Source organism: Macaca nemestrina, chromosome 11 (assembly GCF_043159975.1).
Source record: "Macaca nemestrina isolate mMacNem1 chromosome 11, mMacNem.hap1, whole genome shotgun sequence".
Lineage (NCBI taxonomy): Eukaryota > Metazoa > Chordata > Mammalia > Primates > Cercopithecidae > Macaca > Macaca nemestrina.
The window spans coordinates 64,315,510-64,341,629 of record NC_092135.1 but is presented as its reverse complement, the minus strand read 5'-3'; the positions used below and the strand labels follow the sequence as shown (position 1 = coordinate 64,341,629).

The following is a 26,120-nucleotide window of genomic DNA, read 5'->3' as shown; positions in this document are numbered from 1 at the left end:
TTCACATTCCAATCTCCACAGAGCAGGATGGCACAAGATTTCATCACACAACTCAGACCCACATGAAATTTAAAATGTATTAACTATTTATTTTTAGTATTTTTTCATGCAATAATTTCCAACTGTGGTTGACCATGGCTAACTGACTCTGTGGAAAGTGAGACTTCAGATAAGGGGGGACTACTGTATATCACTCTTGAGTCTCCACCAGTGAAATAGGAGTAGACAGCCGAGTGATCAAATGTGATTTTGATTGGATGCTTCAGCTTTCTACGAATATCAACCCTGCAGGATAACATACTAAGATTTGCTTCTAGGCTTCGAATTGGTGTTTGCCATCAATTTAAGCGAGCAGGTCCTGATTTAGAGCAGTAACAATTCCTAATTCCTAGGATATGACATTATTCACTTCACATATATTACATAAGATACTGAAATTAGCATTATAAACACAAAAATTAGTAAGTCCTCAAACGTGCTATGAAGAAGCAAGCACAAGGTACTTTTGGAATAATAGTAAAAAAAATCTTCTGATAGTATTTGAAAAATAAAGCAATATACAGTCATATAAAAATGATCACATATGATCATTTCTGTTTATTTCTGCTTATTAAAAGATACAAATCAACTTTTCCTTTAGCTGTTGAACTCAACCTTTCTTAGTAAATATTTCCAGATATCCCCTGCTGTTTCTCCTTTGCCCTCTTCTACAACCCTATGTGAAAATAGAGTTGACGCTTCCCTAAGAGAGTGCCCGTAGAGATTACTGAATTTCTGTCACTATCGGCGTGTATTCTGTATGTGCTTTGTATGGATTTTTGGGCAGAAAGTCAGACATGTTCAAACATGATTTCGTTCACTGCAGTTAAGCCTTTCTTTAGAAGAGTAAATCAATAATTGCCAAGTCTTTAAAATGCATACTAATATAAGGGAAAATTTGGATTAAGTGTGATTTTAATATATTTTTCTTTCCTTTCTTTACCTGGGAGGCTCAAATATCTTTATCACAGTTAAACAGAGAAAACAGTACCGCAGGCTGAAGAAGTTAATGTATGAGGACTCTCAAAGACCAGTACCTCGCCCACGAGTAAGAAAATGTCTAGATTTTTTGAAACTTCAATGGAGGTGTTTTTTATACATTATTTTAAAAGCCTTAACAAATGCTTTTGACAAAATTTTTGTGTCCCTTAACAAAGCTTTTCATGGTCATTTTGTTTGTTTGTTTGTTTTTACTATATGTTATAGTTTGACAAAAATTTAGGTTCACACTCTCGTTTATTTTGGGAAGAAAGTTGTAGAGTATAAAGAACATATATATGTATATGTATCCTATTAATGGGACTATTACACCTGTTTTTTTACCCACAGAACAAACTCCAAGGATTCGTTTTTGACTTGGTAACAAGCCAAGTTTTTAATGTCATTGTTATGGTTCTTATATGTTTCCAAGCAATAGCCATGATGATAGACACTGATGGCCAGAGTCTAGAAATGTACATTGCTCTCTACTGGATTAACTCAATTTTTGTTATGCTATATACTATGGAATGTATACTGAAGCTCATCGCTCTCCGTTGTTTTTATTTCACCATTGTGTGGAACATTTTTGATTTTATGGTGGTTATTTTCTCCATCACAGGTGAGATTTTCTTTAGTCAAATTTTTATTCATAATAATATTAATTCAAGCAAGCTCTTACACTAAATATCTCATGAAATATAGTCTCCTAATAAGCAAAACAGATAGGGATCTTCTTTTATTTTCAACAGGAATGCTTCACATTTGTATTCATACATGTACCACCCATGCCTGATAGAGATAAGATGTTCAAAAATATTTCTTGGACTAATAACATAGACTTTGCATCACAAGCCACCAGGTGAATGTTTAGTCACCCCTTCATTCTGTAATATACATTAATTTTCTGGATGACGCTAGAAAGATCTTTATGCCTTAGAATGATGTAACCTTTCAAGTCTGCTATTATTTCCTTCTCTCTAATCTCTAAAACTATTTATAACTTATACAATACTAGAGTTTCAGGCTTTAATAAATTTGTTGCTTGTTTTCTCTTACTTTGGAGATCTCTCTCTTATTTAATAAATATACTTGATAATTCTCTTTGTGAATAAAGGCTGTATTATATGCAAAAAATTCAGTAGTAAACAAGATAGGTATAATTTCTGTGTATACATAGTTTACAGTCTATTAAAGGATATAGATAATTAAACAGTACATTTTAATATGTGCTATTAAGGTTATGGTAGGGAAGGCACAGGGTGCTGCAGCAGCATAGCAGAAGGAGGTCACCTAATCAGTGAGTAGAGGTCGGAGAAAACTTTATGGAAGACGTGAAATCTAATTAGAGACTTTTCAGATAAGGAGATAGCCAAGCAAAGAATTTAGTGTCAAAGCGTTTTGGGCAGAGAGAAGTTTGTCTGCTTCCCCGTAACACACATATTATGATGTAAGTTCCATGAGAGTAGGAACAATATTTAGGTTTACTGCATCAAGCACTATTCTAAGTATTGAGTAGTAGAAAATGTAGATAAACTGTTTGCCCAGATGTGCTTCCAAATATTCACTCATTCAGTTGATAGTGGAAACAATGCAGCTAACTACTGAAAAAAACCATAAGTTTCAGAAAAGAAGAAACTATCAGAAAAACTGATAGAAAAGTATGTGAAGACAGGAGGGAGCTGATAGGAGGAAGGCAGAGGAAGGATGGAATTAGAGTCCTGTAAGACTGAAGGGGACTTCATCAGAGAACTGGAACGAAAAGCAATTGCAGTCAGAGAGAAAGCAGTTTGAATTTGAAATTTCAGAAGGCAAGGTATCCTGGGTCCAGAATATGATTGTAAGTGTGGATTTGTAAAATCATGGAGAAGAATATAATAACTTGAGAAGACCAAAGACAGAAAGTAGCTTTTAAATGGATTGTTGATGGTAGATGCTAAGGTGAAATGAGAGAGATTGAGTCACTTATTGAAGTATTCAATGAATATGAATGGAGAATGAGTAGACTATAGAGCCAAGGAATGGTAGAAAATGATATAGCTGAATGGCATGACCCACAGTGTCAAAAATCTCTTTCTTTATAAAGATAATAGGAAGGAAAAGTGACCAGAAATCATATTGAAAAGAAAGAAAGATATGTATTTTTTCTTTCTAATCTGAGGAAAGTGGAGTGGGGAAGAATGAGCTCCCTGTATTTGAGAGGGTTGCAAGGGAAATAGAGGCTTCAAGATAGAGCCAGATTTAGCCATCATCCTCTGCAAACTGAAACAGGAACAGAAATCCAAACACTACATATTCTTACTTATAAGTGGGAGTTGGACAATGAGAACACATGGACACTGAGAGGGGAACAACACACACCAGGGCCTGTTGGAGGGTGGGGCATGAGGGGAAGGAACTTAGAGGACTGGTCCATAGGTGCAGCAAACCACCATGGCACATGTATCACTGTGTAACAAACCTGCATGTTCTGCACATGTATCCTGGTGGTTTTTTTTTAGAAGAAATAAAGAAAAACAAAATTTAAAAAAAGAACCTCCCCCCCTAAAAAAAAAGAGATTGGGTTAAAAAATTAGTGATGAGAATGCAGAGGAATTAATTCACAATTTAGTGATACTTCCATCATAATGAAAGAATTTGGAAGGTTGAAGGGAAATGAGAATTTAGGTCAGAGTAGAAGATTCACTAAAGCACTATAGAGATAGGGTATTGATAGGATAGAACATCAGCGAGAAATGTTATCTTAGACAGAGACCAAGTTTAACAGAAATGTGAGACATGATTCCTCCAGATTCAACAAACCTCCCGTGTCACTTAGAAGTCTCTTGGGATTCTTCCTTCCACTACCTTCTCAACTCAAAATAAACTACATTCTCTCTAATACTTCCAGAGAACATGTCTTTAATGTAATTATAATTTTAACTTGTTTGATAGTTCTTGTGTTAATCACTGCCATACTTCCCTCATCTAACTACCTCAGTTACAAAAAAGTTCTAAAAAAGAAAGACTTATTTATTCAACTCATATTTAAAGTTCCTGGAGCCCCAGTACTATTTATGAAATAAAGAAATTAAATTATAATCTATGAATCATGAAATGCCAGACATTTCTGTAATTATATTTACCAATTAGGTCTTTCTGCCTTATAATTATTTTAAATGTCTATCACTAGTTTCTAAATTATAAGGTTCCCGAAGACAGAAATCATGTCATTCATCTTTGCATATTGATGTGATATATTTATTGGGCATTCAATAAAAGTTGCATATTTTTGATCCAATAGCAATAAAAATTTATGATCCAATTTCTTGATCCAATAGCAATAAAAAATTTCTTGATCCAATAGCAATAAAAAATTATGACTATTGTCCTACATTACAGAATCAGGTCATCTGTAATTCCACAACTGCTTGATCTGTGCTACTCTTAGATTATGTTACAGAAAAATAATCTTCCAAATTTAGCTAGATACCCTAAGCATTGATACAGTTGGTGTTTGGCCGACCCAAACTTTCAACATACTAACTGTTAAATGAGAATGATTAGTAAAATGGAAGGGATCAATAAAGGATTAATAAAATATAGGGAAAAACGATTAAGTGTAAAATAATTTATAGTCCTCAAAATACAATTGTGTTTGAATAATTGTATAGCCTGCTTTATCTTTTCCCACCCCCAGGACTATGTCTGCCTATGACAGTAGGATCCTACCTTGTGTCTCCTTCATTTGTGCAACTGATACTTCTCTCACGGATCATTCACATGCTGCGTCTTGGAAAAGGACCAAAGGTGTTTCATAATCTGATGCTTCCTTTGATGTTGTCCCTCCCGGCATTATTGAACATCATTCTTCTCATCTTCCTGGTCATGTTCATCTATGCCATATTTGGAATGTACAATTTTGCCTATGTTAAAAAAGAAGCTGGAATTAATGATGTGTCTAATTTTGAAACCTTTGGCAGCAGTATGCTCTGTCTTTTTCAAGTTGCAATATTTGCTGGTTGGGATGGGATGCTTGATGCAATTTTCAACAGTAAATGGTCTGACTGTGATCCTGATAAAATTAACCCTGGGACTCAAGTTAGAGGAGATTGTGGGAACCCCTCTGTTGGGATTTTTTATTTTGTCAGTTATATCCTCATATCATGGCTGATCATTGTAAATATGTATATTGTTGTTGTCATGGAGTTTTTAAATATTGCTTCTAAGAAGAAAAACAAGACCTTGAGTGAAGATGATTTTAGGAAATTCTTTCAGGTATGGAAAAGGTTTGATCCTGATAGGACCCAGTACATAGACTCTAGCAAGCTTTCAGATTTTGCAGCTGCTCTTGATCCTCCTCTTTTCATGGCAAAACCAAACAAGGGCCAGCTCATTGCTTTGGACCTCCCCATGGCTGTTGGGGACAGAATTCATTGCCTCGATATCCTACTTGCTTTTACAAAGAGAGTTATGGGTCAAGATGTGAGGATGGAGAAACTTCTTTCAGAAATAGAATCAGGGTTTTTGTTAGCCAACCCTTTTAAGATCACATGTGAGCCAATTACGACTACTTTGAAACGAAAACAAGAGGCAGTTTCAGCAACCATCATTCAACGTGCTTATAAAAATTACCGCTTGAGGCGAAATGACAAAAATACATCACACATTCATATGATAGATGATGATAGAGATGTTCACGCTACTAAAGAAGGTGCCTATTTTGACAAAGCTAAGGAAAAGTCACCTATTCAAAGCCAGATCTAATCCCACTTACCACCTCTTTGCATATTTCTTCACATATCTGAAAATGTTGAAAGCCTAAGCCAGGAATAAAAGATCAGAAAAAGTAGAGATAATAATCAATTCTTTACAACCCGTGGTAATTAAGCTTATATTCACAAGACTTCATGCCAATTCACTTTTTAGCATTATATCTAACAAGTCCAGAGAACCCTTAATATTGCTGCAGTGAGTTTAAAGTGGGTTAAAGTGGCCATTTGACAATCTCATGTTTGTTTTCTCTACATGGCTTATATGATGTGTGCCTTCTAGGGAATGAAGGGAAGTGGTGATAGAGATCAGCAGCAGCAGGGGCTTTCTTGTATATTTTATGTATAATTTAATGGGCTTCAAGTCACCACTATTAAGACTCACAGGTAAGCAAATACTTTCCTGATGTGGGATGGTGAAATGCTACCGGCTATTAAATCATCAACTTGCCTAGACAAATGTCAATTGGAAGAAAGGAGAGAGCAGTTCTTTAGAAAGTGCCTTTGAGATCAGCCTCAGAGATTCTTGGGCTGATTAAAACTGCATTTGAAAAAGATTGGTTGGAGCTCTATGTTTCTTTTTGTATGTTCTTGTTTTCTTTTCATTTTGGAACGGGGAATGAATAGGATTTCATTGTGCTCGAGCTCCTGGTTTCTCATCTCTGGCTAGTTCCACCTAAGCTCTGGTTCTCGAACAGGGCAGATTCATAAAACAGGAAGCACAAAGGAGAGTTAAGGCCTACATTTTTTTGCATTTTCTTCTCATTTCCACCTATTTTTTAAAAAAGTATACATTTACTAAAATGATGTAATAGATAATATGTTAATAGACTCAAGCTTTACCTTATTATGAAATTGATGTATTTTTACCAGTTATTTCTAATGTAACATTAAATATATAAGATCTGACAAATGTATGTTTAAACATGAATTAGAAGAGTTGAGAGCTACCATTATGTACAGGGATTCTCACAGTGTCTTGACCCTTAACTGGGAAGTTGTGGCAACTTTAAGGTACTTTTTACCGTACGTTATAATTCTTTATAACTTAGAGAAAGACAATGGTCACTCAAACTATGGGAACTATGAATTAGGAGATAAAAGTTTAAATTTGTTGTTGTTTTATAACATTAGTATGTACAAGTGAGTTTTCCCTTATATATTTACATTTTCAATGTTTTTAATCTTATCATATACATCAATACTCTATAAAATGTTTTATATTCAAAGAACTGTAAAATCCTAAACATTAGTTTTCACTATTGAAATTATTTTTTAAATATAGACATAAATAGTTGTCCTTTGACTTATTCATATAAATATAGTCATTTACTTCCATGTAGTTTGAGATTCTGCAAGTTATTCCAACTGTATGAAGATTGATTTCAGTGAGCCTGCTAAGTCCTAAAAGATTCAGAAAGAAAATTTATGTTATTGATTTAAATATCATCCTTTAAGTATGTTATGTAACATTCCATATAATTTATGGATCAGTAATTGTATTTTATTCTGAATGCATGATCTCAAGCCTTAATTATTATAATCTTTTTTTGCCCCTCAGAAATTGAATAACCTAACCAAGATGCCTTTAGGGGATGCCCTAAATGAATGTAATTTCAGGGTGTTTTTTTCCTCTCTAAGTGTTCCTTCCCTTTCTCCCTCTGCTCTCTGTCATGTTATGGGGACCAGTGAGGAACCAGTGTTGACTTGGTGAAAATGTGACAGTTGGTGCTTTATCTAAGCTTCTCTGTTTTCTATTTCTTGGGAATCCTTTACTGTGGAAACTGCTTCAGATACTTAAACTGAATCATAACTTGCTTCTGTAGATTGCATAAAGACAACAAACTGATTTTGGTTTGAAAAGTATGTCTTTTACTTGTAAACCTTGTTTGCCAGTTAGCTTCCAAAAGCTGTGTAAAGAGTTATTTTTAACAAAGTCTTAACAATATGTTACTTTTTAGATACTATAGAAAATAATAAATGTAACTTGTAAACCACATAAAGCTATGTTTGTTTTTAATTTGATAAATCATGTTGGCAACTTTGTGTAGTATACTTTTTAAAAATAAGCTTTACATTAAAGTTTGTTAATTCAGGCTTAAAACTGGAAACAGTTGTGCTCTCTTTAGATCACATAATTTTGTAAAACAAATTTTAGTAAGCTTACCAGAGGCCCCTACACATTAACAAGATATAAAAAGATCACTCTTCTATCAAAATTATAATGATAATTTTACTAGATGTATTTTCGTATTATTAGAATTTGCTTTCTGGAAGAAAATACTGAAATTAAATTTATTGGTACACTACTATTTATCAATTTCTGCATCTTCAAAAATTTTATTGTGCTTCATTAATAGATATAATACACTTGAAATTGTTTTAAAGATAATGGTAACAGCTACCATTTATTGAGCACACTCCTATGCCCAGCCTTATCCTATGTATTTATCATGCATGAAGAAGTGATCACTCTTAGTTCATGAGTGAAAAAAGTTAGGTTTAGAAAGGTCATGAAGTTTTTATATGGCAGAGACCTTATAAGTAAAACGGCCAGGACTCTAAACCAGGTCCAGTTACAGAACCTTGATATGTTTTCTCTCACACTCACTCTCGCTCTCTCTCTCTCTCTCCATCTCCCTCTGTCCCACTTTCCCCATTTAGTGGAGGGAATTTTAAAAGTAGAGACATTCCCTGAAAAAAGGGACGTCACGAGAGAGAAAATTACAGAAGTTGAAAAATTCAACATTTTGTGAATGCTGAATACTAAAGGTAAACTCAGATCCTATTCAGATAAAGATATATCTGAGACTGAAGAGCTTACTGACTACTGAGGGGAAACATAACTATGCAGCTGGTTATCCTAATATGTGATAATTTTTATACTATGAGTGTACATTGTAATACACATATAGGAAGGAATAATGGGTTCTGTGTTGGATATCAGAGGTGAAGTGAGTAAAGTGGGCCCCTGCAGAAAAGGAGGACTTTGTCAGTTAAAGAAGCGATTTTATTAAACACACAGGCACGTGTAAGGAGAAGAGTCCACCACAGAGATGAGACCTGGGCATCCAGCTTATAGTTCTTCATGCTGGAGGATAAAGAGATATGAGCCAAGGAGACGATGAAATCCCTATTGCAGAGATTAGCTAGAAAATCTGAGCAGAATTACTCTGGACACCTCAAATCCCTTCTCAGGCATGTTTTATTTTCTTCTTTGGTTTTTGAACTTTCTCTTCTGTTATCTGTTCCTTTCCATAAATTCTGGGTCTGCATTCTTAGCTATAATGGTCAATAAAGAACTCCAGTGAATGACTGAGTCTTCACAAGTGGAAATTTTCATCTTTATGTTTGGTAAACTAAAACTTTCAGGGTTAGACACTTAATCATCTCCTCATCCGTATAGAAACCTCTGTCTTCAATTACTTATAATCACACACTGGCTCAAAGAATTCTATCTCAACTCCAGCCCCAGGTTCTACTCACTGTCCAGGTGGCATAACCCTATACTCCTGGATTCTAGCCCAGGCTGTTTGAAAGTCTACACCTTCAAATGATCCATAAGTTTGCAGTCCACATTTATACACAATTTTATCACCATTTTTTCCCTATTTTCTCCCTCCATTTTATCATTTTATAAAAATCTGTTGAGCACCTCCTAGGTATTAGGCACAACAATTTAGAGATAAATAGGATTGCTCTTATCCTTAAAGTCATTTCTTAGTGTGACAAAACACCATGTTGGAACTATTTGTTAACTCCCTTCCAATAACGGAGATCCTCACCAAGAGCTAGTGGAAAGTCTTACTGAACTTAGCAGAAAAGCTGGATCTTGAGCTAAGTGTTCAAGTAAATGGGATTTTGTGGGAGGTGATGATGAAAATGAGGAATGACATCCTAAGCTGAAGTAACAGCAAATATAGAAGTGTGAAAAATAGAGTCCATAAACCCGAAGTCTCTCTACTTATGCAAAAAGCATTCAAAAAATGGCATGAGATGGTAGAGTTGGAATCTAGGATGTGTTCATGTGAGGGAAAGAAAAATGACAACTCAAGAGTGTTAAGGTTGAGATGACTTCAAAGGAACACTTAGACTGGGTGCAGCAGCTCATTTCTGGAATCCCAGCACTTTCGGTGGCCAAATTGGGAGGCTTGCTTGAGCCCAGGAGTTCAAGACCAGCCTGGACAACATAGTGAGACCTTGTCTCTAAATTAAAAAAAAAAAGAGAACACTTAAAGTGGGCTTTCTCAATTACCAAGCAATGGCTATCTTATACATTAAATTGCTCGTATTGTCTATCAATCATTCTTTTAAAAATACATTAATTGAGACATGATTAATATATCCTTGTAAAGTATATAATTAGATGGTTTTAGTATATTAACAGAGCTGTACAAGCATCACAGCAATTCAAGTTTGTAACAGTTTTATCTCTGAGAGTCACTCCATATTCCACCACCACCTAACCCTAGAAAACCATGAATTTACTTTCTGTCTCTATAGATTTATCTGTTCTAGACAGTTCATATTAATGAAATAATATAATATGTGATCGTTTTTCTTTTTTGTTTAACTTTTATTTTAAGTTCAGGGGTACAAGTGCAGGTTTGTTACATAGGTAAACTTGTGTCATGGGGGTTTGCGGTACAAATTAGTTCATCACCCAGGTATTAAGCCTAGTACCCATTAGTTATTTTTCCTGATTCTCTCCCTCCTACCACCTTTCACCCTCCAATAGACCCCAGGGTGTGTTGTTCCCCTCTATGTGTTCATCTGTTCTCATCATTTAGCTCCTACTTATAAGTGAGAACATGCAGTATTTAGTTTTCTACTCCCGTGTTAGTTTGCTAAGGATAATGGCCTCCATCTCCATCCATGTCCCAGCAAAGGACATGATCTCATTCTTTTTTATGGCTGCATAGTATTACATGGCATATATGTACCACATTTTCTTCTTATACACTGTTGGTGGGAGTGTAAATATGTGATTTTTTTGACTGGCTTCTTTCATTTAGCACAATATTTCAAATGTTGTAGCAGATATCAGTACTTCATTCCTCTTTATTGCTGAATAATGTTTAACTATGTGGATATATTATATTTTATTTATCCATTCATCATTTGGATTGTTTCCACATTTTGAGTATTATGAATAATGCTGCTATGAACATTAGTGTACAATTTTTGGGTAGATCCATTATTTCAATTCTCTTCACTATATACTTAGAGGTGAAATTGGTACCACTATGTTTAATTTACTGACAAACTGCTCTACTGGTTTTCAAAATTGTTGCAACCATTTTATATTCCCACCAGCAATGTATGTAGGTGTCATTTTTTCACATTCTTGCTAACATTTGCTATCTGTATTTTTGTTTATAGCAATCCTGAGTAGGAAGTAGATTCTCACTGTAGTCTTGCTTTGCACTTTGCTAATGGCTAATTATGTTGAGAACATTTTCATGAGTTTACTGGATATCTGTATGTCTTTGGAGGGATGCCTATTCAAATCCATTGCCCATTTTTAGTTGGATTATTTATCTTTTATTGCGGTTCTTCCTATATTTTACATAGCAGTTCTTTATTAGGCATATGGTTGGCAAATATTTTTCTCACATTATGTGAGTTGTCTTTTTACTTTCTTGATTATGTCCTTTGATACACAAAAGTTTTAATTTTGTTGAAGTCCAATTTATCAAGCTTTTACTTGTACTTTTAGGATATTTGAGAAACTATTGCCTAATCCAAGCTTACAACGATTTACTCCCACGTTTTCTTCTAAGAGTGTTGTGTTTTTAGCTCTTATATTTAAGTTTATGCTTCTGAGTTAATTTTTGTGTGTGTATTGTTTGAGAAAGGGGTCTAAGATCATGCTTTTGCATATTGCTATCCAGCTGTCCCAGCACCATTTGTTGAATATTGTTCTTTCCCCATTCAATTGTCTTGACCCTCTTGTTGAAATCAATTGACCATAAATGTAACAGTTTATTTCTGGATTCTCTATTCCTTTGACCTATATATCTATTCTTTTTCCATCACCAAACTGTTTAGATTGCGGTAGCTGTGTAGTAAGCCTGGAAATAAGAAGATATGACTCCTTCAACTTTGTTCTAATTTTTTTTTTTAAGATAAGTTATTCTAGGGCTGTTTCTACATAAATTTTATGATAAGCTTGTTAACTTCTACAAAAAAGCCAAGCTGGGATTTTGATAGAGTTGCCATCAAAACCCTATCAAATGGTTTTGAGAATCGTTTGGGTATTTTTGCCTTGTTTTTCCTTACTCATTAATATGGTATGTATTTTACTTTTATTTACAGGTTTATCAATTGTATTGACTTTTTAAAAAACAGACTTTTGTTTCATTGATTTTTCCTGTTGTTTTCCATTTTTCTATTTTATAGGATTATCCTATTTGTTATTTCATTCTTTCTTGCTTATATAAGAAATACACAGGCTTTCTCTTAGGCCCATGGATTTAGAAGTGTGCTGTTTAATTTCTACAGATTTGGAGATATTCCTTTGTTTTATGTATTTAATTTATAATTTTAATCCTTTGTGGTCAGAGAATACACTATATATGACTTTAATTCTTTTAAATTTATTGAGGTTTGTTTTATGACCCTGGATATGGTCTATCTTAGTAATTGCTTCATGGTCTATCTTAGTAATTGCTTCATGGACACTTGGAGAAAATGTGTATTCTGCAATTGTTGGATGAAGTGTTGCGTATATGTTTGTTAGATCCTGTTCGCTGATTGTGTTGTTCAGATAATCAGGATATAGAATCTTTTTTGATTTTCTGTCTGGTGTTTTTATCAGTTCCTGAGAAGGAGCTGTTGAAATCCCCAACTACAATTATGAATTTTTCTGTTTCTCCTTTCAGCACTCTCAGATTTTCTTACATGTATTTTGAAACTCTGTTGTTTGATGCATATAGATATGACTGTTATTTCTTCCTAATAGCTTGCTTTTTGTCATTATGTATGTCCGTTTTTGTATTTAATAATTTTCTTTCTCTGAGGTCAACTTTATCAGATAACAATGTAGCCCATTTTGTTTTTTTTTTAATTAAAGTTTGCATGGCAATTTTTTTTCACCATTTTACTTTCAACCTATATATGTCATTGAATTTGAAGGGAGTTTCTTGTAAGCAGCCTTTAGCTGAGGTATATTTTTTATCTATTTTTTTGTTGATGTATTTAAAATTCTTACACTTGAGGCAATTGTTGATATGCCAGTACTTAAGATTGCCATTTATTAGTTCTTTCCTGTTTGTTTTCTCTGGACTCAGACCTCTGTTTCTCTTTTCTCTTCTTCCTGCATGTTCCTGTAACATATTTTAGAATTTCATCTGATTTAATTATAGTGATTTTGAGTGTATCATTTTTGGTAGTGGTTGTTCTGAGTATTCCTGTATCTACTTGTCTCTCTCACTATCTATCTATCTCTTTATGAGTCTACTTGTATTACTATTTTAACCTTCCCTTTTCTTCCCCATTTTTATAATATCATCATGAGAATGAGATTATGCTATAATTTTGTTCCAATCATCAAACATCACGTACAAAGCTCATTGTATGACCTATATTTCTGCTTTTTGCATTATTACTTCTTCCTTCCTGATGCTCCATGATCTCTTATTTTATTCATCTTTTCTGTTAGAAGAATTCTATTCAGCCAGTCTTTAAGGATTATGTCTGCTAGAGAATGTAAAATATCTTATGTTCTCACTTATAAGTGGGATAATGGATTCTAGGGACTCCAAAGCGAAGAAGGTGGGAGGGAGCTGAGGGCTGACAAATTACCAATTGGGTACAATGTTCAATATTTGAGTGAGGTGATGGGTACTTTATAAGCCTAAACCTCACCACTACTCATGTAATATCCATGTAACAAAGAAGCACATGTACATCTTGAATCTTAAAACAAACAAACAAACAAAACTACTCTCCGTGGGTGCACATTCACAATTGAAAATTGTAGTTATCTAAGAGGATTCTTTTTAAATAGTACATCTATGTTGTATACAGAATTTGGGGGGCTATTGTTTCTCATTCGTGTTTTACAATTTCACATTACTGGGTTTCTTACTTAGAACCATTTCTTGACATCAGTGTATTGTGGTTTAGTTTTACCTATGTGTTACGATTGAATTTCAGTGTCAATTTGCAACTCTGTATGTACACTTTAAGTCAATATGGGGTTTAATGAAAATATAAGTCAGCTATTTCTATCACCATCATCTCTCTCTGGCTGCATCATCTCTCTCTGGCTGCATTCCAGATTTTTCTGCCTTTAATTTTCAACATTTTAATATGATGTGTCTGGAAACTTTTCAGAAATGCATATTCAGTGACCCTACCACAGAATCAGAAATTATGGGAGTGGGGCTTGTGTTAGCAAGCCCTTCAACTGATTGTAATGCACAGTTAAATTTATGATACAGTTACTTAGGTCTGTACTGGTAGCTACTAGTCACATGTGACTATTCAAATTTAAATTAATTAGCAAATAAAATTAAGACTTCAGTTTCTAAATCCCACTAGCCACATTTCAAGTATTCAATAAAAGCCTGTATCTAGGGTCCACCGTATTTGACAGCACAAATTTATTACATTTTCATCATCTTAGGAAGCACTGCTAAACAACATTGATTGAAGAATAAATGAAATTTGTCAGAGTAGTGTATTTGTAACAGTTTATCATCTGTACTGGATATCTTCCTTTTGCCCTGCCAGAACTACTCTTTACCCTTCTTCTCCTTGCCCTCAGCTCTTAGAGACTCACTCACAAGAGCTGTTTCAATGGGTTCTCTTGACCTGTGGCTTCTGGTTGAGTTTGACCAATGGGAAGCACCAGACCAAGTGTTTGCTCCCTCCCCAGTCACTGGGTGTAGCTTCCGTTCTTTACCTATGGCCACAATTTCTGTAAATGTTTCTTACATCTACATCTAATCTCTAGGGCAATTTTTGGCAACTATTCCCTTGTCCCTTCAGTCTTAGAAGCATAATCCTTTAGTTTCCTCTTAAACCTTGCCTACAGTATTTATAGGCCCCTTTGCTTACTTTTCTTCAGATGGTCTCCTTGGAGTGTGACTTCTTCTTTCTACAATAATTGCATATCCCTGTTTCATGCATCAGCTGAACTTTGGGCCTTTAGTAGGTTTAGAAACTGAAATAACTCAAATTTTATCTCCTATAGTAGTGTTCCCCAGGGTAAGCTTAAATCTTATTTCTCTTCATTAAAATCAAGATAAAGAGAGAAAAAAAGAAAGATGAAGGAAAGAGGAAGGAAGGAAGGAAGGAAGGAAAGAAGGAAGGAAGGAAGGAAAAGAAAGAAGGAAACTATTATAGGGTGCATACTATGATTCTTGTATTTTATTGAGTATGTTGCACAAGCTTGGAACCACAGTAGAATTGCTCATAAAAATGAGTGCCATGCTCTGTCACTCTGAGGAGCAAAATTGCAAACAATTCAGGACACACACAGTGATTAAAAGTCTTCAATATTTTTCTTAATAAATCGGAGCTTTAGGCAGGCACGTTGGCTCATGCCTGTAATCTCAGAACTTTGGGAGGCCAAAGTGAGCAGATCACGAGGTCAGGAGTTCGAGAATAGACTAACCAACATGGTGAAACCCCATCTATACTAAAAATATAAAAAATAGCTGAGTGTGGTGGCGCACAACTGTAATCCCAGATACTCAGGAGGCTGAAGCAGGAGAATTGCTTGAATATGGGAGGTGGAGATTGCGGTGAGCCGAGATCGTGCCACTGTACTCCAGCCTGGGTGACAGAGCGAGACTCTGTCTCAATAAATAAATAAATAAATAAATAGGAGCTTTAGATGGAATAAAACTTTATTTTCTAACTAGATATCATCATTAAGATGATTACATTATCTGAAACCTAAACCTGAATGTAATTTCACAGTGTTAACAGGTAGTATAGCTGTCTAACATAATATCCCATTAATAATTGACTCTTAATTAACAGTATAGGTATTATAAGCAGTAGTTGCTAATCCTACACTGACTTTTACTTCTTTTGCTTAGTAGAAATCTCTCCAAGATTCTTAAACAAAAACTAACAGGAAGGAATTTATCATGAACCCATGAAACAGTGCAATGTAAAGCAGGAATACCTTTTTGATCATTATTTCACCTTGTTTCATATGTGAAAGAGCCCCCTTGGTTTACTGAACAAATATTTCTTTTTAATTGTTCTAACAATCATGGTTGATAGTTCTGGTCAGGAAAACGATTTGTTTTCTCAACTGAGTGAACCTTTTTAGACCAAGTTGGAGCACTGACATATTTAGGACAAGCAAGATTCTATGATAGTAATATCAGTTTGATTAAGGGAGATGAGTTGTTTTTATTTTTATTTTTACATCACAGAAGTGATGAATATTTATCTCTAAGATGTTTACTTTTCTCTTGACCTTTAAATTACTAAATAATTTAAAGTATTTAAATTATTTCTGTGTCCTCACATTGCTTTCTGCAGAAATACAACAACAACAACACTGGATCCTTCCAGTGTACACAAAGGTTCTACTGCAGTCAAGGTCTGCCAGGGATCTCTGCTGCTGCAGCGTTTTATGCACACAGGAAAGGTCTTGTGAATAATGTACAGTTATAAACAGGTGACCATATCAAGCTTCCTTCACTTAATGCTATTCCCAAGTACACTCTGAGGGAAGTAATTGGATACCTTTATTAGCAATCGATCTATACAGGAAGAAAGTGTGATGAAAAGCCTTGCAAGGCATTGATTGCATGTGCATTAGCTTACACTGATCTGCAGTACTTTTACCGAAAACTCACATAAATTAGAACAACAACCAGAATTTTATCACTAAACAGAAATATAGAATATTTAAAAGCCTCAAGTGTGAAAATCCAGAGAAATTCTTTCACTCTAGAGTATTTAAGAAGCACAAGCAGCTATCATGAGGCCATCTTACAATTGGACAAGGGCTTGTGATGTAATATTCAGCGCTGATGTGCCACTGATAGAATAGATTGTAGGACATGAATCCACTCTGTTCTATTTTCTTAACACCGATGACAAGAAGTGTCAGAAGATGCCAGGCACCTTCCTGGAATAGCTATCATCGTTCTCCAGTATGATCACATTACCTTTTTATTATTTTAGATGAAGAAAATAGAGGGTATTTTTCCCTAAATAACAGACTATGTATTAAATGTACAATATAACAGTCTTTGTGCTTTTACTTCAATTAGCCAAAATTATTAACACAATTGCCTAAGTGTAATTGCTGCTATTGATGGGGGTAGAGTGGATGACACCCATGGCCTGATCGTATACTACAGATATCAGCCTCTTGACTTTTTACACAAATCAACAAGAAAATGGAAATGTGGTATACTATCATAACTATACCATGAATTATTATGTAGTAAACACTCATAGGCATGTCTAAGACATTATAATGTTGTCTGTATGTTTTATATTGATTGTTTTCCCTTGGTGAATATTGTTGTTAATAGATCTTGTATAATATTAATAGTATGGGATATTTTTGTTTCTGAGATTATAAGATAGAGTTATTCATGTCAGTGCTCTGCAGATTCTATGTTGTTGATTATAGAAAGTTTTATTTAATCACTACTCTGCTATGGTTATGTTTTCCATATCTTAGCTATCCCAGCTCATCTTCATTGGTTTAATGCACAAAAATTAAATATTCTAATGCTGAAGAGAAAAAATGAAATTTCAGGTTGTCATTATTGTGGGGGTGCAATCACTGAGAAAATTAGATTTATTTAAGATTCTTTAAAAGTAAAGTTAGGGTCTTCTGTTTCCGTTTAGGATGGATTAACTATTGTGGGAACTGCTGTGTCATTGTAAACAACTAGAAAATGAGATAAAAGGCATGAAACAAATATTTTTAGACATTGAAAAGTAGGTAACACAGGACTGTGAAACATGACAGAAGGGATCCTGAACAAACAAAAATGTGAGGATCCCTGTTCGCTATGAAATGCTGCTCTGGACCTGACTTAAATATACTTCAATCCAAGCCTCAAAGAGGTTAAACTACTCTGAACAGAGTTTAAGTGCCTGACATATTTTAGAAATATAGTAAAATATAGCACATTATAAAATTCACAATGTCCAGTGTTCAGTGAAAATATTTAGGTAGGGAAGAAGCAGATAATATGACTTTTAACTAGAAGGAAAAAGAAACAAAATTGGTTACAATACAAACTATGAAATCCGCAGACTAGAATCTTAAACTAGCTATTATATACAGTATAACTATGAACAAAAACATAAAAGAACACTTAAATATAATAATAAGAGAAATTGGAGATGTTTTTTAAATACCCAAATGGAAGTGTTAGGGATTTAAAAAAAATCATCCAAAATGAAAAATAAACTGAATGGGTTTAAATGCAGATTAGACACTGCAGAAGACATCAATGAACTTGAAGCTGTAGGAATAAAAACTAAATTTAACAAGGAGAGGAAAAAACAAAGTGCTTCTGTGACCCATGAGCCAATATATGGCAATGTAAAATATGGGTAATATTTCCAAAATGAAGATAAATAGATGTTTTTTAAGACAAACACAAAATAATTGAATTTACCACCAGTAGTGCTATACTACAGTAAAGGCCAAAGGAATTTCTTCAGGAAGAAAGCAAATGATATCAGATTGAAATATGTATGTAAACAATAGAATGAAGAGCACTAGAAACATAAACGTGGATTAACATAAAAATCATTTTATCATTTTGAATATCTTTTAAAAGATTGTGTAATGCAAAGATAACAATCTCTGTGGTTGATAATGTATTTGTAATACATATTATATATGTATAAGAAAAATGTTTAACAATAGTACAAAGGGCAAAGGACAAGACTGATGAAATAGATTTATACTGGATTAAGATTTGTATACTACACTTGAGGTGCTATAATAGTATTTCAAGTTAGGCTGTGATAAGTTGAAACAATATATTGTAAATTATAGAACAATAATTTAAAATATAAAACAAAGAGAAAGGCTAATAAGCCAATAGAGAGAATATATTAAAATCCTTAAAATAGCAAATTATTTTTTAAAAAATTGTAAAGCAAAAAGGAACAGATTGGAAGAATAGAAAACAAATTGCAAGATGATTGATTTAAACGACACTATATATTGATAAAAATGTTAATTACATCATTAAAATACTTCTAAACATGACTTAAAATACAATGATGTCAAATAGAAATTCTAAATTACAAAACCCACATTACATATGAAGATACAAACAGATTAACAATACAAAATTGTGATAAATATATATGCAAACACTAATTCAAAGAAATTTGGACTATTAAAATTGAAAGTAGATTTACAAGAAAGTGATATTATCAGAGGTAAAGATGTATATTTTATAGTAATAAAGGAGGCAAATTAACAAGAATAAATAGAAATCTTAAGTGTGTATGAACATAATAGCATAGCTTCAAAATACATAAAGCAAAACTGATGGAGATTAAAGGAAAAATACACAATTCCCAAATATAATCAGAGTTTTCAACACTCCTCTTTCAGTAATTAGTAGAACAAGTACACAGTCAGGAATAACGTAGATGTGAACAACCAACTTGACTTTATTGACATTTATAACACTCTCCTAACAGTAGCAGAAGACATATTCTTTTCAAGCACAAGCAAAGTATTAACTGATACATAATAAGCTGGAACATAAAACAAGTGTGAACAAACTTGAAAGCATTGAAACTATTCAAATATATTCTCCGACTCCATCAAAATTAAACTATAAAGCAACAAATAAGAGCTATATGGAAAATCCCCTATTTTAAAACAAAAGAAAAAATCATGTCTAAATGATCCATAGATCAAATAAGATATCAAAAGAGATGTAGTAAATCTGTCTTTATTTGCAGACAAAAATATAACCTACACCTAAAATCCCACTAAGTTTTTAGAAGGAAAAACTATTACACCTAATAGAATTTAGCAAGGTACAAGATTAGTAAACATAAAGTGTTTCCCTATAATAAGATTTAATTACTGAAAAATTAACTTAATTAAAATGTCAGATTCAACGTACAAGAACATTTTTAAAATTAAGTACTTAGAGAGAAATTTGACAAACTGTGTGTGCAGCCTGTACTCTAAAGACTATAAAACATTTTTTAGAAGACTTAAAGAACACCTAAATAAATGGAAAAAAAATACATTGCTCATGGTTTGAAAAATCCAATATTGCTAGGATATAACTTTTTTTCCAAATTAATCTGCAGGTTCAACATGATCCCAATCAATATCACAGTAGATATCATCAAACAAATTATAAAATGTATATGGAAATGCAAAGATCTTAGCATAGCCTAAATAAGTTTGAAAAAGAGTAACAAAGTTGGAGAACTTTTATTACCTGGTCTGAAAAACAACTAGAAAGCTGCAATAATCAAGGTAGTATAGTATGAGGGTAAGGATTATGTGCCAAGCTCAATGTAAAGATCTTTATATAAATACAGTCTTATTTAATAATCACAGACTCATACAAGGCAGGTGTTGTTATTCCTGTGATGAGAGAGCTAGGGCCCAGAGTGTTTAACTAACTCTCATGATAACACAATTAACAAGCTTCACCTGCCTCTGAAGCCTAGCCTTTTAAAACACTATAGTATGTTTTATCCCTTCATAGAGTTGTTTCATATTCTTTCTAAAAATGGATGTTCTTTAATACTGACTCTAAACATACTTGTTCAGCTTTAGAAATTCTAAATTTAAATGTAGGACAGATGATATCTCATTATTTAACAGCTCATTACCTGTCATATTTCAAAGTAAAATCACTGAAAAATAGGATAGAAAGTCAAGTGATTGCGGGGATAATGTTAAAGAAAATAAATTAGTCAAAGGGAGTAATTATGTTTTCAATTTCTGAGAACTACAATGTCCTTGCCAACCCAACTTGATGACACAGATCATTTTCCAAATATATATGATAAAGGTGACTTCCAAAAACCTGTAGAGTAGATCATTTAAAGCTACAATGGGCTAGTGGCCATCATTTCGGCTTTCTATCGCCCTCCTCTTCCTTCTCTAGATCCCATGAGGCTGATGCTTGTGATGACATCCCTTAATGCCAATGGCCTAGAAATTTAGCAAAGGTAATTGTGTCAACTGGGTCTCAGTTTGCACATCTCTGGGGTTCTGGTTCAGACACATATTTTTGAGGGTGTCCAAAAGTTACAAGAATATGTGGATGGCTGAACCTTCAGACAAGTCCCTTTTGTTCCAACATTACTGAAGCATGGAATTTAATATGGTTTAGCTGTGTCCGCACCCAAATCTCATCTTGAATTGTAGCTCCCACAATTCCCACATGTCGTAGCAGGGAACCAGTGAGAGGTGATTGAATCATGGGGGTGGGTCTTTTCCATGCTGTTCTCCTGATAGTGAGTAAGTCTCACGAGATCTGATGGTTTTATAAGGGGAAGTTTCCCTTCCCAAATTCTTTCTTGTTGTCACCATGTCAAAAGCGTCTTCTGCCATGACTCCCCAGCCATGTGGAACTGTGTGTCCATTAAACCTCTTTTTCTTTATAAATTATCCAGTTTTGGTTATGTCTTTATCAGCAGGATGAAAACGGACTAATACAGAATATGATGATGAATACTCTGAAAAGAACAGGGAGTGCAAGTTATCTGTGTTTATTAAGTTCAGAATTTTTGCGCATTGTTTAAGTTGGGGTACTCTCCATGGTTTAATCACACTGCAAAATCTGTGATAAAAAATAATATAATAATAGGATCTCCAGACAAGAGGTTGTCAATACTAGCCCATGACTGGTACTAGTCAATGAGGAGTTTTTACCTCTCCTCAACTTCTGACTTTTCCATGGTGGAGATTGGTACCTTCAGTCTACAATATAAATATAAACAGCCATAGTTCTGGGGATGGGGAAATTTCCAGTTTCTTTCCTACAGCTCTTACAGTTCTAACCATTAGCCAGTTCATGCCCTGGCCTCCAACCCTTTCATTCTCATTCTTTCATAGAATGAGAAAAAGTCATAAATAGTGCCAGATGCTGGAAGATGAGGCTATTTTCCTCAAAACTCCTGTAGTTTTTCTATAATGATATTATATGTAGCAACTGACTTTATTTTCCTCAATATTACTATGCAATATAAACTTATTTCTGATACAGAAGAGTCAGCAAAAGATTTGTACGGAAGTTCATTGGGAAGTACTCTTTGTAATTATAGCTGAGAGGAAGCAGGAAACAAGATTGCAGAGAAGCAGCAGAACTGCAGTGCAGCTGCAACAGCAGCCTCAGTGAAATCATGGGAAGCTCTAACTTGTACCCAAGCAAACGAACAGGACCTTCATACTCATATTAACCAGTCATTAGATGTGGGCTGCCTCTGAGAAAGGGTCAAATCTTTGCATGGGGCTTTTTCCTTTAGTTAAGGACAATTCCCAGAGAGAATCACAGCTATGAGCCATCCGCATCCCATACTCTCTCCAACTCAAGAAATGAATCCATTGTTCATTGTTCCTGAAGGAGGATGGGAAACATAACACAGTTCTCTATATATCCTACTACCTGACATACCCTGGATCCTAGGATATACTTAATATTTGTTATCTTCTCTGTGTATTGCTATCAAATATGGATCCCTAATGTGACAAGTGTGAGTCCAGAAAATAATTACATGCCATATGATATTGCAAAATGAAATTGTAACTTTTAAATTTTGTAAATAAACATATTTCTCTACGCATTAAGAAATAGAGAGATTGACAAAAGTTTTTTTCTGTGAAATACATTACTTTATTCAGAGATTATGTTCTATATGTACTCCTTTGGTGTTAAAATTATATTTTAAAAATATGTAATATATGTATTAAATAACATATTTGGCCATTTTTCTTAAATGACAACATCATGTTAATCTCTACACATTCAACTTCTTCCTAAATACTTCCACTTGGCTGTCTCACAGCATCTCAAAATCAATATGTATAAAACTTTACTCATCATCTTCCACCATTAAATCTATTTCTTTTATAATACTAACTCTATTGTGGGATGGGGGGAGTGTTAATGAAATCATCATTGCCATCTATTGCCACTAATTTCAAACTCTTTTCTGTTTATTTTATATGCCTCTATCTACTCTCCTACCCAAATTCAATAAGCACTTACTTCCTCTCAATTCTACTTAGAAAAACAAACCAAAAAACCTACCACTTCTGACCATACTACTCCATTTTCACTTCCCTAGTTTCTTTAGGTCTTTATTTTTTATCTTGTATATTATTGTTCAAACCCTCCTTCCCAGCATTGTCAGAGTAATATGTATTTTTTTCTTTTAAAATAGGAATAATGCTTCTAGAATCAAATATGATGGTGACAATTTATATTTCCACATTTAAAATGTCTCCTTTCCTCTTTAAGCTCAGGCAACTCAGCAGGGCATATTCAAGACCTTTATCACCCATGCCTCCTTTCCTCTGGGCTTACCTTCCCTCATTCTCCCAAGTCCTCCCTCAACTTCATCAGTACAGAAACAAAAGATTTGCAAAGGGCCTTGTTCTTGCATACCATATTCCCTCTGCCTGCAATTCCCCCTCAAGCCCCATCCATCTAATTCTTGAACAACCTTCCAAGGCCAGCTCAAGCATCACTTGTTCTGGGAAGTCTTTGCTGGAGCCCAAATAAAGAATGAGAATAAAATGTGACACATACTTTGACACATACTTTGAGAGCATAATAGAAGCATGGAGGAGGGGAATCTAGTCCATACTTGGCAGGTCAAGCAGGGTTTAGAGGGTGTGATGCCCAGGATCTGAAGGACAAAAGAGGTGGCTCAGGAATAAGTGCTGGAGCAGAGTGGTCCACCAAAAGAAAGTGCAAAAGCAAAGACCTTGATGCTAGAGATCAGAATGGATGTTAAAGAATTTGACCTTGATCCTGAGAACCACTCACTAAATAAGAGAATGTAGAGAGTTGGTTAGAGTTAGGAATGCTGGCAGTTGACAGAGCAGTATGAAGTCTGTTTCTATAGTCCTGATTAAAGATCATAGCACTCAAGCTAAAATAGTGCAAGTAGTGATAGAAATAAACAGAGACTTTGGCATAAATTTTTCAAGAAAAAAGAAAGAAGAAATCTCTGGTAAAATTAAGTTTTCTCTATGCTTCTTTGTTCTTTGCTTAAATAAAATCACCTTTTCTTTCCTAGGGACCACTGAATCTCCAACACTTGCCCCCATCCTCTTTGGCTTTTGTTAACATGTGGTAGAATTCCTTTAATTACATATTCGTAAAGACAGGAAATACAAAGTTGACCCAAAAGCAAAGATGTAAAGTTCTGGCATATAACTCTTATCATTGACATCAATATTTCATCAAACTAGGCAGAAACCATTGCCATATACCTCTCCCCACATCTGCCTTTACTTGCGATTGTTCTGCTTTTCTTTTTCTCCTTTCTTTCAAGAGAATAAACTGGTGAAGGTAGGAAAAAAGTAAGAGGGGATATTAAAGGTATCATTCAAATTTCGTATCTGTTTGGAAGACTACGAGTGTCATTCAAAGTCGTGCCACACTCAGGAGTAATCTCCATTTAACAGTGTGTCAGGTCTTGGAAGACGACCAAGGGCCTGTAACCAAACAGAGCATACCTCTTCTGAAGAGTGCGACTCCACCACTGGTGCTCTCGCCTACCTTCCCTCAACTCTCCTCAAACAGTGCTTTGACTCTTTGGGCCTCGACCCTGTTGTACTCTATTCATTGGGTACCCGTCTAGCCAGGGCTTCTACCTGTTACCTCTAACCAATCCCATCTTGAATTTCCTCCAATCTATTTTATTGTAATGGAAGGAGTAAAAATATTTTCACAAATTTAAAGAAAGTTTGAGATACTATATTTAAAAATTAATACTTCAAAAAAATTAATTGTATTTAAAATTTTCAAATAAAGCTTTTTTAAAAAAATTCCAGTATTTACATCCATTTCTACTGTCCTTCTGCCTTATCTTGCTTTAATTTCATATATATTTCTGAAATACCATATGTTCTTTCTTTTTCTGTTAGTTTGTTTAAAATCAAAAGAGAATATAATACAAGGTTATATGGTTAAAGGAAGACCTTTCTGTATCAGGTGTGCCCTTTACATAATCTAAATAAATATTTGTGGAGAAAAATCACAAGTAAGCAAAAAAAAAAAAGTTTCCATAAAACAATTATAAATTGTTGAAATAATGTCTCAGCAAAAACAAAAAAAAATTTTTTTAAATCTAAATCAGATCTGTGAGGTTTACTAACTGAAGTTATCTCCTTGGAAATTACTTTTATATATAAAACAGTCAGAAGTGGTTGTTTCAGCTCATCTAAAGATGGACCTTAAGTCTGAACACCAGCAAAATGTACTTTCCGGGCCAGGCACAGTGGCTCACCCTGTAATCCCAGCATTTTGGGAGGCCAAGGCAGGTGGATCCCTTGAGGTCAGGAGTTCGAGACCAGTCTGGGCAACCTTGGCGAAACCCTGTTCCTACAAAAACACAAAAATTAGCTGGGCGTGGTGGCGGGCGCCTCTAATCCCAGATACTGTGGAGGCTGAGGAAGGAGAATCGCTTGAACCTGACAGGTGGAGGTTGCAGTGAGCCGAGATTGCGCCATTGCATTCCAGCCTGGACGACAGAGCAAGATTCTGTCTAAAACACACACACACACACACACACACACACACACACACACACACACACACACGACTTTCCCCCTTACTTCGAATGTAAAGAAACTATCAATATCAAAAGGTTTTTTACATCACTTCGTATAACAAAACAGTCTACTTATTTTGAACACCAGGTGGCAGTAAATGTGGCATTTAGCCGAAAATGACGGTGGAAGGATGAAACTGATTTTGAACTTTATGTATACAAAGGAATAAAAAATAATTTAGTACAAACTTTCTGGTTTACAGAGGAGAAAACTGAAATACATAGAAATGAGGAGACATGCCCAGAGATATAGTAGTAACTGGCAGATCAATAAATAGCTTTTGTACTCTATCGAATATACTACGATGCAATTTAACTTTTCTGACATGTTTGATTTCAACTCTACAGGTTTATTTGCAAATAAATGGATTACTGAGAGATTTATTTGTTTAATATTTATTTTGTTATTCTATATGTAACAATTTTCAATTCATAGCTATAATGTAGATGGCTGCTATTTTCAAAATGTATGTATTGCCTTTAGGAGACATAGAAAAGCCACTTCTTTATGGAGATAGTGTAGCATGGTGCTTAAGCATACAGGCTCTGGAGCCAACTTATTTAGGT

General features: G+C 34.4%; 1 protein-coding gene across 4 annotated transcripts in view; it reads left to right on the top strand.

Annotated features, from left to right (window-relative positions):
- Positions 1 to 7,789, top strand: part of LOC105483299 (sodium voltage-gated channel alpha subunit 7) — a 102,350-nt gene extending 94,561 nt beyond the window's left edge. For 3 of the 4 annotated variants that reach the window (XM_071072888.1, XM_071072887.1, XM_071072889.1), the window contains exons 23-25: positions 983 to 1,087; positions 1,369 to 1,639; positions 4,697 to 7,789. In XM_071072888.1, the coding sequence (XP_070928989.1) occupies positions 983 to 1,087; positions 1,369 to 1,639; positions 4,697 to 5,763 (1,443 nt within the window). In that variant the 3' untranslated portion in view covers positions 5,764 to 7,789. Of the gene's footprint in view, positions 1 to 982; positions 1,088 to 1,368; positions 1,640 to 1,769; positions 1,880 to 4,696 lie in introns of all 4 variants that reach the window. The other variant, XR_011609848.1, reaches the window with a different exon arrangement.
- The last annotated feature ends 18,331 nt before the right edge of the window (positions 7,790 to 26,120 follow it).